This window comes from Chelonoidis abingdonii, chromosome 6 (genome assembly GCF_003597395.2).
Source record: "Chelonoidis abingdonii isolate Lonesome George chromosome 6, CheloAbing_2.0, whole genome shotgun sequence".
Taxonomy (NCBI): Eukaryota; Metazoa; Chordata; order Testudines; family Testudinidae; genus Chelonoidis; species Chelonoidis abingdonii.
In genome coordinates this window covers 21,181,637-21,201,073 of record NC_133774.1, presented here as the reverse complement: position 1 = coordinate 21,201,073, position 19,437 = coordinate 21,181,637, and the positions used below count along the sequence as shown (strand labels likewise).

The window sequence follows — 19,437 nt, the reverse complement described above, 5'->3', positions numbered from 1 at the left end:
GCTTGTAATTAAGTCACTCCTTAAAACTTCCCTTTGTTAAGCTAAACAGATTGAGCTCCCTGAGTCCATCACTAGAAGGCATGTTTTCTAATCCTTTAATCATTCTCATTGCTCTTCTCTGAACCCTCTCCAATTTATCACCGTTCTCCGTGAATTGTGAGCACCAGAATGAGAGAGAGTATTCTTGCATCAGTTGCACCAGTGCCAAATACTGAGGTAAAATAACATTTCTACTCCTACTCAAAATTTCCCTGTTTATGTATCCCAGGATTGCATGAGCTCTTTTGGATACAATCACAGAGTGGGCTCATTTTCAGCTCATTATCCACTATGACCTCCAAATCTTTTTTGGAATCACTGCTTCCCAAGATAAAGTTCTCCATCCTATAAGTATGGCCTACATTATTTGTTTACAGATCTACACTCTGACATTTAACTGTATTAAAACACATTGTTTGCTTGTTCCCAGTTTACCAAGCACCTAGAGTGACCTGTCCTCTTCCTTATTTACCACTCCCCCAGACTTTCTGCCATCTGCAAACTTTAATTCTCTATCAATCGAATCCCGTATCAGTGACTCCATTGTCTCCCCTGGGATCGATGTCAGGCTCACAGGCTTATATTTCCCAGGTCATTCTGTTTACCCTTTTAAAAAGTTGACACTCTAGCTTTCTTCCAGTGTTCTGGAATGTCCCCAGTGCTCCAAGACTTATTGACCAGCAAGTTCCTTAGCCAGCTCTTTTAAAACTCTTGGATGCAAGTTATATGGACCTACTGATTTAAAAATGTCTAACCTTAGTAGTTTCTGTTTAACATTCTCCAGGGATACTAGTACAAAGGAAAGTGTATTACCATATGATGAGACTGCATCATCTGTTTTCCCCAAAATACAGAACAGAAATATTTACTGAATGCTTCTGTCTTTTCTTCATTATTATTGATACTTCTACCATTTGGATCTTGTAATGGACAAATACTGTTAGGATTTTTTTTGTTCCTAATACATTAAAATTATCTCCTCCTTATATTGCTTAACTCTTCTGGCTATGGATTTCTCCTTGTGCCCTTGGCTTTCCTTCTAAATCTTCTACTATTCCTAATTTCTGATTTGTATTAATTACTATCTACTTCTCCTTTCTTCCATTTGTTATATATTTATTATTATTATTATTATTATTAACTTGAACAAGGGGGCCAAATTAAGGTTGTAGAGGCAACTTTAATTCTGGCATTTTGAGTGCTTGACTTCGCAACCTTAAAGCTCTTTTAATGTAGAGTGTGTGTATGTAATTTCCTAGGATTTTAATAAAGTAAACTGAACCCCCCGCTAAATTCCATCATGTACGATCGTACTGATGCCCATGTGGATCACCAGCAATTGGACTCTTTAAATCCATAGGATAGACCTCTGCCATCTGAGTTAACACAGTAATTGACAGCAGTAGTAGATTGCCACCCTTCACGTGCACAAGCCATTATGTTGGCATTAGTCCTTTATCTTGCCAGTGGATTTCAGACATTTTCAGACAGCAGAAAAATAACACTCAGGAATCTTGTGTTCCATTCCACCAGCTGGAGAGGAGTATGCGCTAGCGGCCACAGACTTTTCTGTCCCTGTTTCCCACAAGCCCTATCCCTTCTGTCTACCTTGTTATCATAAGCATTCCCAAATCTGGACCTTAGCGTCCAAAAATCTGGGTGTCTGCATGAACCCCTCTAAGCTTAATTACCAGCTTAGATTTGACCTCACTGCCACCATCCAAAAATTCCAGTGTTTTGGCTCACTCTGGTCTCCCCAAAACCTTCCCTGGGGAACCCCCAAGACTCAGATGCCCCGAGTCTCCTAACAAAGGGAAATAAACTATTCCCCCCACCTCTCTCCCACCCAGAATTTCCTCTCTGGGCTAACCTGAGAGTTACTGATTCAACTCTTACATCACAATTACCAAGAAGCATATCGTCTCTTTTCTTCCACAAGAGACACCAAATACAAGGAACAGAAATGATTTTTATCTCTCTTCCCCCTCCCACAAATTCCTGGTGCTGCAGCTTCACCTCGTAATTAACACAAGGAATTATCCCTCCTGTGTTCCTTTAGACCTACCCAGAGAGGAAAAAACTCAAAGTCTTAACAAAAATTTATAAAAAGAAAGGAAAACTAATTGACATGATCTCTGCATCAAGTTGCTAATACATAGGGCTATTACTTAAAGAAAATTATGAATAAACAGCCTTATTCAAACGAGATAAATTTAAAACATCCCAGAACTACACACATGTAAATACAAAAAAACCACAACAGTGCCTATTGTGTTTTTCTGCCTGTGTATTTCAACTTTAAATAGAAGATTAGAAGCTTTCAGATAGAAAAAGTCTCCTCTCATAGCTGAGGCCAGACAAAAAACACAGACCAAAAAATTCCCCTCCCTGAGCTTTGAAAAATCCGGTTTCCTGATTGGTCCTCTGGTCAGGTGTTTGGTTCTCTTTGTTTACCCTTTACAGGTGAAAGAAACATTAACCCTTAGCTATCTACTTATGACACTTGTACCATCCAGTTTGTCCTTGTGCCAGCTCTCTCGCTTCCTCCACCCAAAGCTCCTCATCCAATTTTTCCCCATACTATCCTACCTCCTCATCCCAGTCCCCTCACTAAACTAGAACCAGTTTCTCTTGTGAGACTCTTTATCCAGATCCGGTCCCAATCTCTTCCCTCCAAATTCCCCATATTGACTCTCAATTCACCCTGCTGTCCCAGTCTCCTGTCCTCCTCTTTTTCCCACCACCCAGTACCACTCTTCCCTCCCACGTCTTGTCCGTTAGGTGCCTTCTTCCTCCTCCTCCTCCATGTTGTCTGGGGTGCCAGCAGAGGGAGCACTGGGAGCACAGGAGAGAACCCTCCTTCTCTCAGTTCCTTTATCTGGTGCCACAGTGGCCTCCAGCAGTCAGGAAAAACAACTGAAGGTACAGTCCTGTTCAGCCCTGGAGTCTTGGATTGGAGCAAGCCCAGTGCAGATGGAATTTTTGGAGAATTTAGCTACCAAACTCTAACAAGTCTCTACTGAGCATGAGCAAACTATGATTATTTCAAAGGACAGCAAAAGGTTCATCTCAGACATCCCTGTCAACATCAACTCCCTGCTTCAAAGCACAAGTGCTACAATTCTCAAGTAAACTATTGTAAGATTTTGGGGTTTTTTTCAAACATGGACAAAACAATGTATTTTCCCCTCATCAGGGTCTATAATGGAAAATGTTAGGCAATCTTAAGTACAGTTATCACTAACAGAACCACCTCTAATCATTCCTGTTATTTCTCAAGCAAATGCAGCGGTTAAGATTGCAATTACAATGCCAGTAAAAGGTTCACTGGGATTGCATGTGACCAAAACAGAATATAATTTCATCCTCTATCCCTTTTTAAGTCTGTTAGTTTATGTTTACTATAGGCAAAGATGATAGCGATGCCCACAGTTCAGGTTGCCTAACACTTCCCATTTTAAAACCCAGTTGCTTATAACTTTACCAAACAAACTACATAGTATATGATTTTGTAATTAAAGACTGTACCATTATGTAAATGCAGAAGGGAACCAAATTAAAGTTTCATGGGCAACCTAATACTGGCTTTTCCTAAGGTTTGGAGTGTTTGACTTTGTATGCTTAACATTCTTTTAATGTGTTTTGTTTTTTTATTGCACACGTGTCCTGTCAAACTTTTCACTTGCTTAGTTTCCTGGCCAGAAAACAGTCAGAAAGTCAGCTGCTGTTACAGGTTGAGAAGTGTAAAAAGGAAAATGGTAGCCTCAAGATGTTTACAGACTAGGACCCCCACTCAGGAGTAGCTTAGAAGTGTTGGGAGTCAACACAGAACAATAGTTGGAATGATTGTCAGGTTGTATAGTATAGCAAGAGAAACCCAAAGTTATCCTTTGAAATATAGTAGATAATCTGCAAAAATGAAACAAAAAAAATCTCAAAAACCTCAAATATGTTGTCATTCATGACACTGACTGAGTTAAAGTGCAAAACACTTATAATTAATAACTATATTGCTTTGAAAAATATACTACATTAACAATGGAGCAGAGTATTTTCATATTCAGGACTGAACAGTCATCCAGATTTATCAGCCCATTAACTTTATAAACATAGCATTAGCTGCAGTTTAAGTGTGATGTGGTGAATCTGTAATGAGAAATTCTTTGGGTGGCATTTTATAATTAAATATCTCATGAACCATTTGTAAGGTCAACACAGATTAATGTGAGATGTCAGGCAAATTCACTGTGTGAATTTCTAAAGAATTCCATTCTCACAGACTGGAAATATCACAATTAATAGATATTTTCTAAAATACAGTATAGCATGACATACGCATTTTATATAATTTTAAAAGAACCTACAATATTAAGTTAACAGGTTGCCAAAATAAATTTATTACTTTTAATGTGCTAGTCTCAATTTAAGGGTGTGTGTGAAATATTGTATATTTTGGCTACATATTGTTTTTTTCATTCCTTTACCTTTGAAAAATTCACAATATATAACTTCTCCAGAAATACACCATGATATAAAAAAATATATAGATTAGCCAAGCTGTGATAGGGATGGCCTCTGCAGCTCCTCCTTCTGGCTCTCTATGGTACTATTCACCCTGCCTCAGTTCCTGCTTCCTTCACCCAGCTCATGGGGAAAATCTCCTAGGTAGAAGTCTCTAGAGAGGGATCACCTGCTTAGTACTGGGAACAAACTTAGAAAACAGTCCCAAGTGCAATCCAAACAAAAGGGTCTTTCACCCGTCCTGGGCTCAGTTCTTTCCCGCTCTCCTACAGATCACTTCAAAGCTTTTCCTCTCTGGGAGTCTTCATTCTTCCAGGACTAGTCACACGAGCCAGTCTTGCTCCTGTAACCCTCCTCGATCATCCTCCAGATTATCTGTTTGGAAGTTACACTTCTCCAGGGCCTGCCAAAGAAGCCAACTACTTTCTTGCAACACTCCCTCTCTCAGTTAAGCTCTCACAGCCCTTTGTAGGCATCCCAGGACCCCTTCCAAGTTGAGTATAATAATTAAACAGGGCCATCTTATCTCTCCAGACTGAGGTCCTGTGCAAAACCCAGCTCAACCAGACCCTAGGATCAAGGACCCACCATTTCATCTTATAAGCTTTCATTTTGCTGCTCATAAACCCTTGATATCAAAAGGATCGGAAGAGGTTGTGAACATAAACCAATACCAGTTGCCTAGAATGATGCCAAATACCACAACTCTTGCCAACTTCTCTGATGAATCATGTAGAGCATAGAGGACATGCCTAGAAACCCTCAACGGCAATATTTTTGGCATCTTCTTCTGCTTCTCCAGGAAACAATCAAGAAAAGAAAGTCACGGGTCCTGAAACTGAAATTGATATTAGGCTATCATGGCATTAATTGTTTACAGATTCTCAATGTACTCAAGATCACCTTTCTTACCTAGAACAAAGTCAGTCTTTTTAGCTTCTTTGTTGCATAGAGCAGAAAAATCAACCCTGGAGCCCTTAGATGTGTCACTGGCCACAAATACAACCACCAAAATGGGAGTTAAATGTGAAAACATAGTGAAAACGGTGTCAGAACAGGTACTAACAATCTGCCCTTTTAAGGGCAGCAAGTGTAGTGGATGGCATCAGCCAAATACTTCATTGATGGGTCACCTTCCCCTTCTCCTTTGTCTCCAATGTATCATTTAGATTATGACTCTTTCCTTAGTGATAGTCTCCAAGAACTCTGTCATCCCAGTTCCTGAAACTGCCTAATTTCACCACAAGAGGAGATGCAGACATGATGTATCATCAGGAAAAGCAGAAGACTCTGTAGCTTAGAAAATCACCTGATGTACTCTACCACTAGTGCCTTGGCCACAATCTGCTCGCTCACACCAACCAATAAGATCACCATGATTCACAGATGAAGCTTACAGGCAGAAAGGTAGAATCCCAAAGAAGCAAAACACATTTCAAATCCATTCACCAAGATCAAACAATTCTTGTAAGACCACACTAGTGCAGTAAACGAAGTAATAGGAAATTTCTGCTCTTCTACACTTAAGACAGAAGAATCACATTCTGTATAGTGAACTGGCTAGCCAATCCTGATTGCATAGTCCAACCACTGATTACTATGAAGAGTGCTCAGAGTACTTTGCTGATAGTTTTATGCATACATGGTTGAGCTTAAGGAAAGAAAATTCCATTTCTGACCAGGCCATCTTGTCAAACCTAACATCCCTGCCACGGTTTGACTCTATCAAACAGGATGAAGGTAAAGAAGCCCTGGAAAATATTAGAGCTACAACCTGTGAAATGAGCCATGGTGATCCTGGCTCTTGAAACCCAGCAAAGAACAATTATGCCTCCTGCTAATACTTAATGCCTTCTTCAGGAAAACCAGTATTACCAAACTGCTTGAAAAATAAAGTCGCACACACCCACGAACTGCAGGGCCTGATTCGAATACCTGGTGGCAGTCCAAGGCTTCGGCAGCGCGCGTGTGTGTGTGTGTGTGCGTGCGCGCGCGCCTGCTCCGGGTCTTTGGCAGCACTTCAGCGGCAGGGAGTCCGATCCAAGTATTCCGCACCACCCCCCCCCCGGCCCTGCCAAAAAATGCCGCCTGAAGACCTGGACGCGACGATCGCCCCCCGCACGCCAAACATGCTGCTCAAGGACTCGGACTGGACCCACCCTCCACGCCGAAATGCGACGCGAAGACTGGACCCTCCTGCCACATGCCAGGGTGAGTAAAAAAACTAAAAAATTAAAAAGGCACCCTAAGGATGGGACATCTTAGGCCGCGGGGCCAATTCTGGGAAATCGGCCCCCTAAAGCAGTCTGCTTCAACTATATTATTTCTTGAGATGGGACGACCACATTGCTACACAAGTATCAAGATGTGCACTTCCAGGGATCTATATAGATTTTTGACTGCACTGCAAATTGAGTGCATATTTCAGAGAACTATCCACAAATGATGCAAGCATCTCTTCTCACGAGTGCGCGTAACAGCCCTAATTCTAAGCATCCATCATTTTAATATGTTATGTTTCCAACTGTGCATTTATTTTGCATTTTCAACATGGACATCCTTCATCTTGTCATTTTGTCTGCCCAGTTTACTCAGCTTTTGTGCGATCCTTTTGTAGCTCTTTGCAGTCTGCTTGGGACTTCTGTCTGTGGTGTCAGTTTGTGTCATCTGCAAAACTTTGCCATCTCACTGTTTCCTCCTTTCTCATGTTGTGAAAATTGCTTGAATTGAACTGTTCCGCCAGTACAGATCTTGAGGGACACCATCATTCTAACCCTCTCTCCAGTTGAAAATGACATCCTTACTTCCTATTCTTTGTTTCCTGTCTTTTAACAGTACAATCCATGAGAGGACTTCCTCTTATCCATCGACAGCCCCATGACAGCTTACTTTGCTTAAGAGCCTTTGATGAAGGACCTTGTCAAAGGCTGTCTGAAAACTTAAGTACACTATATGAACTGGATCACCTTTGTCCACATGCTTATTGACCTCCTCAAAGAATTCTAGTAATTGTAAAGGGATATCATGCCTCACCAACAAATTAAGTTCATCTATGTGTCTGACAATTTTGTTCTTTAATATACTTTCAACCAGTTGAAGACCTAACTGAAGTTAGGTTTACCAGCCTATAATTGCCAGGATCACATTTGGAGCCCTTTTTAAAAAATGGCATCACATTAGCTATCTTCCAGTCATTTGGTACAGAAGCTGATTTAAATGATAGGTTAGAAACTACAGTTAGTAGTTCTGCAATTTCACATTTGAGTTCCTTCAGAACTCTTGGGTGAATACCATCTGGTCCTGGTGAATTATTACTGTTTAGTTTATCAATTTGTTCGAAAACCTCCTCTAATGACAGCTCAATATGGGACAATTCCTCAGATTTGTCACTAAAAAGAATGGCTCAGGTTTGGGATTCTGCCTCACATCCTGAGCTGTGGCTTTATCGTCTTTTAGTGCTCCTTTAGCATCTCAATCGCCCAGTGGCGCCACTGGTTGTTTAGCAGGCTTTCTGCTTCTGATGTACTTACAAAAATTGCTATTGCTTTTTGAGTCTTTGGCTAGCTCTTCTTCAAATTCTTCTTTGGTCTTCCTAATTATATGTTTATACTTCATTTTCCAGCATTTATGCTCCTTTCTATTTTCCTCACTAGGATTAATTTCCACTTTTTAAAGGATGCCTTTTTGTCTCTCATTGCTTCTTTTACTTTGTTGTTTAGCCACGGTGGCACTTTTTTGGTTCTCTTACTATGTTTTTTAATTTGGGGTATACATTTAATTTGAGCCTCTATTATGGTATCTTTAAAAAGTTTCCATGCCGCTTGCAAGGATTTCACTTTTGGCACTGTCTTTTTTAATTTCTGTTTAACTACCTTCCTCATTTCCCGCTTTCTGAAATTAAATGCTACAATGTTGGGTTGCTATGGTGTTTTCCCCACCACAGAGATGTTAAATTTAATTATATTATGGTCACTATTATCAAGCGGTCCAACTATATTCACCACTTAGTACTACATCAATAATTGCCTGTCCTCTTGTGGGTTCCAGGGCTAGCTGCTCCAAGAAACAGTCATTTAATGTATCAAGAAACTTTATTTCTGCAACCCAACACCATATACAAAAAAAAACAACCCAACTCAACAGCACACAGCCAGCAACTCAGACTGAAAAATCTGCTGCAATAAGACAGATTTCATGACCCTTAATATTGCCTCACCATCACCAATACATTTATCACTTTCTCACCAATGTAGAAACATTCACATATTTGGGCAGCACCATCAGTCAGGATGGTGAAAGAAGCCAGGATATCCAGAACAGAATCAATAAAGCCCAGAACACCTTCAGGAGCTTAAATACAGTCTGGAAATCATCAAAATACAACACCAAAACCAAACTTAAGATTTAGAGCGGTACTTTCAACACTATGTCATTGTGCAGAATGCTGGAGAATGAAAAAACATGATATGTCCAAACTGTCTTCATTTCATACAACCTGCCTCAGAAAAATCCTCTGTATCTTTTGGCTCAGAACAATCTCAAACCGAGATCTATTCATACAGTGCAGCCAAGAAGATACGAGCACCATCTCTAGCAGGGGGCATTGGAGATGGATTGGCCATGTGCTTCAGATGGAAACTGATTCCATCACCAGAATAGCATTAAGATAGACACCAGAAGGCAAGTGAAAATGAGGCTGTGGAAAAACAACATGGTGAAGAGCTGTGGAAGCTGAGCTGAAAAACCACAGCTGTGGAACCACTGAAAGACTTGCCAAAAACAGACAGGAGTGAAGGAGCTTCGTCTCTGCCCTAAACACCAGAGGTGTAATTAACTATACTTTGCTGAGTGCATGTGTTCTCTCAATAGGCATTCCCCTTCCTTTTCAGGAGCCAGCTAGGTGGCTTTTCCTTGTGTACCTTTGACTTGTAGAGCTCCTACAACAACGTGCTTTTGGATACTAAAATAAGATGATAATTTTCCTGGATCTTAGAAGAATTCACAGTACTCAACAAAGTGACTCATTTATACTTCATCCTTGAAAACAACCTTGATGCAAAACTACCTACGAAGAAATTAGAAGTAAGTTTTAGATGAGAAAAAAAAGCAATTTTTTTTTTTTTAAACAAAGAGGATTTCTCTGTTTAACTTCATGTATGCACCTGATACTTTACCCTGTAAAGGGGAAAAACTAAGAGGGTAAGATATGAAGAGAAAACAGCATATCTTCAGACACGCTACAGTAGACAAAGCCTTGGTGACCTCTGATCTTAAGTAGGCAGGACACTGCATTATGAACTGACTGGAGCTTGTCCAGGATCAGCATTTTCATTTTTAGGTGCAAAGCACTGCAGAAGTGCAGCCTGAAGGTCACAAATGCATGGATCATTGCAACTAGAATTCCACTGTGAGGACAATTTCCTAGATAGGTGAACACCAAAAAAAAAAGCATTACTCACCATTGTAACTGTGCCATACATCCAGAAGCAATGAAGAATCTAGCATGAGTTTGAGGCCTGAACCAATGGTAGGTTAGAGCACTGGCAAGCTCAGTATAATATTTTCACCTTTCCCTACCATCACCACTTATCTCTCTCCTGGATTATGTTTGAGTCAAAGCAATAGAATGGTTTTAATCCATTTGCTTACTCTTTCCAAGTATTGGGTCATCATCATATAGATGTTGCACTTGTGCAGTGAAGAGATATATTTTCATGCTCTATTAATTATAATTACTATAAATTATTCTTATTATCCACATGCTGGTGGTACCATGGTGCCCCAAGATCTATATGAGTAGTCCAATGAAGATGCTGAAGAGGAGTGAGAATATTAAGCTATCCTGGACTTCACATAATAAGGTTTCTGTCAGAGGTACCACAGCCCTTAAAACCTGTCCAAGATAAGTGAATGCATCCAATATACATTTGCTCCTACTAGGTTTTCATGAGTGTGAGCATCAAATGATCATTCACTGGCAATGACTGTGGCAGACAGCAATATAAACGTAGAAGCTTGCTTCCTGTCCACAGTCAGGATAGATCCATCAGCACCAGCAGGGCCACGTCCTGTTCTGAACCCAACTATGAAGGGTTCAATATGCTCTAACACAGGGGTTCTCAAACTGGGGGTCAGGACCCCTCAGGGGGTCGCAAGGTTATTACATGGGGGGGTGAGAGTTATCAGCCTCCACCCCAAACCCCGCTTTGCCTCCAGCATTTATAATGGTGTTAAATATATTAAAACATGTTTTTAATTTATACGGGGGGGTCGCACTCAGAAGCTTGCTGTGTGAAGAGAGTCACCAGTACAAAAGTTTGAGAACCCCTGCTGTAACAGCACAGATCTTATTGGACCTCAGAAGCCATCACATTTTCAGTAACCTTGCCAAACTCTTTGTTCTATCGTATCAGCCACATAAGTCCTATTTCAGTTCTGCCAGATAGGATCCTGGGTGACTTAACTGATCCTCGTTCATAACGTATCAGGGAAGGAAGTAAATTATACTTGCCAACCCTTGCTCAAAAAGAGTTGTGAAGTACTGAGAATTAAGGCCATTCAGTGAAAGAGATGGGACCAGAACTCAGTCTCCTAGTTCCTAATTTAGTACTTTTTCCATTAGGCCATAAAGATATTTTTGAGAGGAAAGCAGCAGCAGTGGTATGCACACATGCACTCTTGGGTGCTTATAAATCTACACTATCTAGTTGGAATTTTCAAAAGCATGTAAGGGAGTTAGGCAACCAATTCCCATTACAAGTCCAACTTTGAAATAATTCAATTGACTTTAATGGGAGGGGAACTTAACTCCCTCAGGTGCTTTTGAAAATCCCACCATATATTCATAAATTTCATATATTGCTCAGCTACATATTTCAGAAATAATTTCCTGATAGCTTCATATTAGTATGTTGACTAAGTGCTCAAAATTGGTTCCTTGTCCTTACTCTAGGAAAATGAGATTATTAGTGAACAAGGAGTTTTGAAATAAAACCTACTGAATAGTTATGATGTGGTTAAAAGAGCAATGGAGGACACAACATAGAATACTTACAAGTATGTCTTGCCAAGGAATAGTTTGATCCACCACTAGTTAAACCAAATCCGTCAGGAATTTGACTGGAACTGCGTGGCCTCGTCAACAGTTTTGGAGGTTCAATTTCAGCTCCAAATTCTGCTCCAATCACTCCTAGCAAGACAATAGCAGTGGCTTGCTTCCGTCTCTCTTCATAAGATGTAGATATTTTTTTCATTTGTGGGTGACCAGATAGACAACCTGAAATATAAAATAAAGAGCATTAGAATGACTGGTCAGTAATACTAGAAGTGGAAGGCCATCCCAATCAAATTCTACACATTTATGAGAATTTTTCATATTTATAACAAAACTGTCCTTTTCAGCTACTTGAACATATACTGCTGGGAAAATGTTATTGAGAGTTGTCAGAAACATCAAATACATATCAAAGGTCAAATAGGAGGACAAAACTGGTCTCTTTTCAATCTCAAGGCACTTGTTTGCTATGCTTACTTCCCCCTACAGGATAACGTAGAGCCAGACAATTTTTAGGTGATTGGTCCTTGCTCAATTTTGTCTTCCAGAGTCCCCAGTCCAGGCTAAAAATTTAAGTATGACTTGCCCCTTCCTCAGTCTTCAGTGCCACCTACAGAAAAGTAGCATGTTCTTATAGGAAAAGAAGTTTTAATTTCATAGTACCTCCAAGTTTGTTCATTGAAAAAGAGTGAAAGACTTCTAGGATTCTGCAGTTATTAAATCAGTATTCTCTGAAAGGTGAATTATGATCGTGATTCTTACTTACATCAGTATTAATCTGATTTAAGACAAACAGGTTTTCTTCACAGAAATAGTCTAGGATATAGACTTTTTAAAATACATATATTTTTCATGTTATAAAAAGCAGCCTGTTATTTAAGTGACCACCCCCTTCTTTTTTGATGATTACTTTTAACCCACAGCAACAGTACCTGGCAAATAATTTTCAATTTCATGACAGTAATTACAGTATACTAACTAATGTGCTTGCTAAAACGAGGGGAAAAGTCTCATTGCAAAGTTTCAAATATAGTTATTAATAATCCAATATATCACGCACAACCTTTTTATTTCCCTCAAGTACTGCAGATTACCAAATTTGATGATTTAGTGAGTAACCGCACAACCACAATTAACCCCCCCTCACCAAAAAAAGATACTTCATCATAAAATGTACCTTCTTCATATAGTTTGACAACTATAGTTCAGATACACTTATAATAATAACTCACATTACACCAGCAAATTCACTGGCATATATCTTGCAAAAGTAATGAAGTCTTAGCTCCCACAGCACTCTGCAATTAAATCTTTGTGGAGAAGTTGGAAGAGACCACCTGGTATACTGTGAGAAAATACTAGGTTTGAATAATGAACTGTGAATTAGTGAGTGTCTACTATATGTCTAGTTTTTCTAGTGAATTTCATACTACTGTACTGATAGAAAAGTAAATATTACTTTAAAAAAAACAAGTATAAGAATCTCTAGTAGAATGTAGTCCAAATTCTGGTAATGATGCTGTGGCTATGACCATGATATGCCAACTAAAGGGGTGAGGTGGGTTGGGGTGGGTAAGAATCTAAAACCTTAACAATGCTAAGGGGAAAAAAAAAATCAATAGTCACTGCCTTCCCAGAAAGGATGAAAATCGACTATAAACAAAGTGATACTTAAACATTTTAATTTTTATATAACTTATTTCATATATACATAATTAAGATATACAACACGCAAATGGTACTGATATTTTGATATATAAATATATTATCCTTTTATGTGTCTTATATAGCATAACTTGGAACATGAAGCAAACCATGCTCCCCTCCCCCAGCCCCAGCAAGAAGCATGCTCCATAACAATAGTTCAAAGGAAAGCTCTATTCTGCAGTTGCACTGATTGTTCTGTCAGCTGACCTCTGCAGAAGGGAATTGCTAACCGCTGCCGAGCTCCTTAGCTGACAAATGAATGATCGTGGCTCCATCTATTTTCACTATGGCTGCCTCTAGCCCAGGTGCTCAGACAGAGAGCCCGGTGTGACATCTTAGATCAAGATGAATTGGCACAAACTCCTGATCCAAGATTGTTTTATACCATTTAATTTAGTTTCTTCCCCTGCTTGGATGAGCACAGCTCTGGTTATGGATTTCTATTCTAATGTACTGAAGCAGGCACTGAAAGAAGCCAATGAAGCAGATGCTGGAGCAGGGGACTGCAGGGATACTGATCAATAGGCAAGGCATTGACCCCAGCCGCTCAGCCTCTGCAATGGCCACCACTTAAAGAAAAGAAAAGAAAGAAAGAAAAAACACATGTGCTGCTTCCAGTAGGTAATTAAACAACAGAGGCACTTGGTGAATTCCTGCCCCCACCTTGTTGTTCTTCCTTCTGTTTGATTACAATAATATTGAATTAACCCTTTATAGTATCATGAAGGATGTATTTTAAAACAATATCCTCAAAATCATAAGCTACGTCTAATAATCCTGTCAAATTTCACCCCTAAACTAGCAAGTAACCCATTAACAGGTGTGTGTCCCATAATGCCAGAATTCTGAAGTTAAAGTTAAAGTATCAATCGCCCTGTTGCCAGATATTTTAATTATATTCTAAAAAGTAGGCTATTATGCATTTATCTTACAATCTTTAGATGCAAATTCACTAGCTGACATTGCCAGTCATGGCCTGTATATTAAGCATATAGGAGTTTAAATCTCAGCAATTCTTACAACTGTACTTCTCAAGAGTCTCTAGATTGTAAGAATCTGACTCTTTGTTAAAAAAGCAGTAAATGCTGTGACCAAAACAGGGTGAAGGTAATGTAGTTCTGACAGTCTCATTAGTAACTCATTGTACCAACATAAATTGCTCCTTCTCTCTCTCACCACTGTATTTTTTCCCTCCTTCAAAGGAAAAAAAATCTCTGAGTGAGCACTTGTTTTTGCCCTTACTTTCTTTGAATTATTAGTAGAAACACACAATTAATTGGAATGATTTCCTACAAATAAACTGACAGCCAAATGGGAGATTTTAAAATGAAATGTCTATAAAAACAGTCCTTTCTACAGTTGCATTTGTCTCATGAAAATTTGGTATTTTCTCACAGTGACATGCCTCCATTTAATCATGCTAAAAGGTGACACAGAGATCCATTTTCTTGACAGGACGGTTGATCACCCTATCACAGTAAGAAAATTAATAACCTCAAATAGCTCTATGTGGAAAAAAGAAGCTACAACGGTGAAAGGAGAAAAATGTTCTACATTTTCAACCATATAGATAACACACTCTCTGTATTACACACAAATAGAAGTGACAGATTTCTTCATTTTCTCAGATTTAGCAAAATGAACACATACATTAAAATATATTTCAATCTAAAACGAAGCCAGTAGTTAACAATTGTCTCTACAGATACCTTAATATGAGTAAATATTTTTCTAAGCTGTTTAAATAAAAATATGAGTAAAATATTTGAGAAGTTTAAATTGCTTAAAGGGCTGTGAGATATTGATTACTTCATTTAAAAAGCAGTCAGAGTGCAACCACGAGGTCAAGATAAATTTAACAGTTTGAAGCACTTTACTAAATAACTCTAAAGATCATGTTAATTGGCTTTGCAGAGTTCTAGGTTAAAATTAATTTTATCTTAGCTTACAATAAAAGGATTAAAAGACATATTAAGTTCTTCAGGTTTAACTGGAATAGGAATCAATGAATTTGAATTAAGGCTAAAGGCAGTTTTATGAGAGATGGACTACTACCAGATGCTTTATATCTACTATTAGGAACATATTGATGGTACTCTGTTATTGTATTATGTATTAAAATCTCAGTGAAGTAGATGCCAGGACAACGTATTACTGTAAGGATAAACCATAAGAACATATGTTGCTAATGTAGTGGATTCTGATCACAGAGTGGATACTCTTTTGGTTTGAGTCCATCCAGGATGCTTTCCAGCTGTGCCCCCATCAAGTGCTATGAGACTACACAAAGCTGTTATATAAAGCTACGATGGACTATAAACTCGCATATTTTAGCCATTTATGTAGAATGCTACACATGTGAATGTAATTAATAAGATTTAATCATTATCAATAAACATCTATATCATAATATTCCTCAATAGAGAAAACTAAAACATCAAGCTTTCAGCCTCTGCTTTCCACAGCATACCTTGTCATTTTTGAGAGACTTTTTGGGCATAATTATGTATAATGCACATATACAATACTTTCTATCAAACAAAACAAGAAATAAACAGTTTTAACAAGTTTAGTCAACACAGCAAATTAATTAAACAAATGGGGCACTGTGTGGGTGCAGGGGGTCTGCCAGTGGAGAACCCATTACATGATCAGTGTTTAAATAGAAAGGAAAGACAAAGGGTGGGAGAAAAGAACTATATTACTCATGCTTTGGCAGCACACATACTAAAATTGGAATGATACAGAGAAGATTATAATGGTCCCTGCGCAAGGATGACACGCAAATTCATTGCGGATGGAGATTTGAGGCACAGCATGATTAAGCGACTTGCCCAAGATCATAGTAGTAAGGGGAGAACCATGCCTAGAACCCAAATCTCAATCCAGCATCTTACCCAAAAAACAAACGCTACTTTCAATTCTTGTATCTATCTCAGCAACTTCTATAGCACCTACCATTAAACACTGAACACAGTAATTTAGATTTGGAAAGCACTGCCCATAGAGAACAACTTTCAGTGAGAATATTCTCAGGGCACATATCTTTCATTCAAGAGTATTTCACCCAAAATAAATAAAAATATCCTCCTTGTTTGCCATTATCATGCTCTCCCCATCTTTCACCCTCTTTTCTGTAAAGAAAAGCATATAGAGCACAATGTGGCAAAAGCAGAGATTAATAGCAACAATGAATGACACATTTTGTGGATTTGAAATTTTGCAGATAGTTTTCAAAAGATAGGAAGTTTTATAAACCGAATATCTAATAACTACAATGAAGATATGGAATTTGTTTACATTCATGTGAGATGAAAATAAATTCTATAATTGCAGTTTAACGTTGACAACTACTGGAAAATCTAAACAAACAAAAAGGTTATTTTCAAGCCCCCACACATAACATTTACACAAAAATTAAAGATGGGTAATTTAAATAATGCTTCCTCAGACAAAGCAAAACAATTTTTTCACAACATATACATTAACCCAATACATTCGTAATAAGCTCTTAAAAGTGTAACTCACTGCAGATAACCTTTAGTGTCCTATTTATAACGCAAATAAATTAAAGTTAAATGTATTTTAAAAATTTGCAAATCATATGCACACAACTAGCACTTGAAATTGATCAGAACATTTAACAGAAATCCAAGTGCCAACTTACAACTTTTTCAAGGTAATTAGCTCCTAAGACAATACACAATAGAAGAAAATAATAATGTCTACAATATTTCAATGCTTTTCAAATCTTATAAAGAGTTAATACTGTCTGAAATAAACCAGAACTGAAAAATAATAGTATAAAGCAATATTCAGAATGGGAGGTAGCAGAATATTTGCCACAAGTGGGAAGAGAGACAATATAATTCACTTGATTTAGCCTCCAGAGAGTTACGGTTCCTTCTTTCACTGATGAAATGAATAAAGTAGCCCTTGCTACTATGTACAAATATTCAGAGGGCCTGAAAATTTAGTTATTCATTATGTTGGTAGTTTCCTTCCACTGACGGAACAGACAAAATTCCTCCACAAACCCACCCTGTGAGATTTTGGAGTGTTGTTTATTTTTGAACTGGAGAAGATTATAGATGTGCATCATGACCCCTGCTGGACTATAAATGTCCTGCCCATGTTTAGTAATTCTATATAATAAAAGTGAGCTGCCCTAGTTAACCAGATCAAGTTTTCTAATGCGGGGCCTGAATACCCTGCGTATTTCTTTTCTAAACTAATCATATCCAGATTGCCCGATTAGAAATCCAAACAAGCTCAAACTTTTAAAAGAATCAACACCATCGCTGTCACAAGATTTTACATCATTCTCTCAATACTTACATAAGTCCCAAGTAATATGGGTCACTTACATACGGATGTCAAAATAAATACATTGTCACATTTTCTTAGGTGTTACTTTCTCCTAAGAGTTGTTATGGATTCTACACCACCACTATCCTAATTATGGAGATAAACTTCTACTTTTTAAAGTTCTTCACATTTATATTAAAATTGTCTATTGATCTTAGTTGTAGAGCCTCAATGAGTTTCACCAGGGATAAATTTGGTCCCATAAAATCTGTTTAAGCCTCCCATTTCAATGACTCTTTCCTGTTGTGCACCAACCTCTCAGTGGAATTATAATTAATAACTTGGTGCAATATTAATTTACAGTACAGCTTCACCGTGAGATGGAATTCTGACATCAAAGAACTGCTACCATTGAGAAATGAGGTTCTATGCATATTAATTCAGATTCTGGCTCTTTAAATGCTTGAGAAGTGTCACGTCACATATTTTGCAAAAGGTCATTCTAAGGAAATGGGGCAAGGATATTTAGTGACTTCTTCCCACTTATAACTTTTACCCCCAAACACACATATGGAACAAGTTCTCAAAATTCCTTTACCACATTTATATGCTACTTGCAGCATCATTAGAGAACAGAACAAGGTTTTTAGAATAAGGGATAGATGCAAACAGAAGATGTACATGCTTAATGCTAAACAAAAATCTCTCAACAAGAAACCTCAAATACTGAACGCTGGAAAAATAGTAAAAGAACAGTCATGTGAAAATATCATCCTTGTAATGCTGCCAAGGTCTGTGAAACACAGTGTGTTGATCTGCTGAGTAAGTGCTGGATATGAAAGGTAAGCTGCCTTCATGCAACTTTAACTTAGGCACCCAACTTTTGGGGGGGACAGCATAGAGGATGGGGGTGGAGGAAGAAACAAATATGTATAGTTTGCTCCTTTCAACCAATTCCTCTCTTCTTTCAGCTTTCTATTTGGCTGAGCACACAACAAATACCTGTTAAATAGGGCAAAACCCTCTATGGAGATGGAAATTCCAACATATACTGATGAGTTAGGAATCTCCTCTTACCTATAACTATTTTAGCTTGGGGTAATTATGTAGACTTCCATGGATTTACTGATATTTACACCAGTGCAAGTGAGAAAAGAATGAGACCATTAGTGCGTCCGCAGAGATATCTCCAGAACTGGTTTTCTATACAACTTATTATGATGATAACTTTTTTGATTTCTAATTTTGTTTTAAATTAGTTTGTAGCTTGACTGTCACCGTAACGTTTAGAATGCAAACCACTTCAGTGCTATCTTGAATCTAGAAGCCTGACAGCAAACAACAAAAGAGGGAGGAACTTCTCAGTGACTGTTAACTCTGAAGCCCAACAATGATAATATATACTAGCACTGTTAAGCATTTAATGGCTACCTGTAGTAAACATAAGTCTTATATGGGTGTACCTATCTGTCATGTCGTGACAGCACATTCAAAAGCTTATGCTGCATGATAAAAGGTTAAAAGTTTAAATGGGTAAACTACTATTTTTTTCCTTGACCCTCAATGGAGAACTCTCCTCCTCTACTGCCAATCAATGGACTTCTTTATTCTTTCTTTCCCCAATATTAAGAGACTGGACTGTATTCTCACTGGAGAAAAATCTATGCCAGTCCTTGTAAAACTGGGGTCAATATGAGGTGCTCCCTCCTCAGAAACACCTTGATCTGATACTTTCATAGCCCCCCCATATTAGGCTGGCTTGGGATCAAGACTGTGCATTAAACATGGGTCTCATGCGATAGTTTAAT

The 19,437-nt window shown here is 38.4% G+C and overlaps 1 protein-coding gene and 1 non-coding gene across 6 annotated transcripts in view; one reads left to right on the top strand and one right to left on the bottom strand.

Moving 5' to 3' along the window:
• Positions 1–19,437, bottom strand: part of WDR7 (WD repeat domain 7) — a 359,997-nt gene that overhangs the window by 124,409 nt on the left and 216,151 nt on the right. For all 5 annotated transcript variants that reach the window (XR_004376795.2, XM_032802575.2, XM_032802574.1 and 2 more), the window contains one exon: positions 11,615–11,836. Coding sequence is in view for 4 of the 5 variants with exons in the window: in XM_032802575.2 (XP_032658466.1) it covers positions 11,615–11,836 (222 nt within the window). In the remaining variant the exon portion in view is untranslated. The remainder of the gene's footprint in view (positions 1–11,614; positions 11,837–19,437) is intronic.
• Positions 16,029–16,130, top strand: LOC116837832 (U6 spliceosomal RNA). Its single transcript, XR_004376796.1, has one exon. It is a non-coding gene; the product is annotated as a U6 spliceosomal RNA (small nuclear RNA).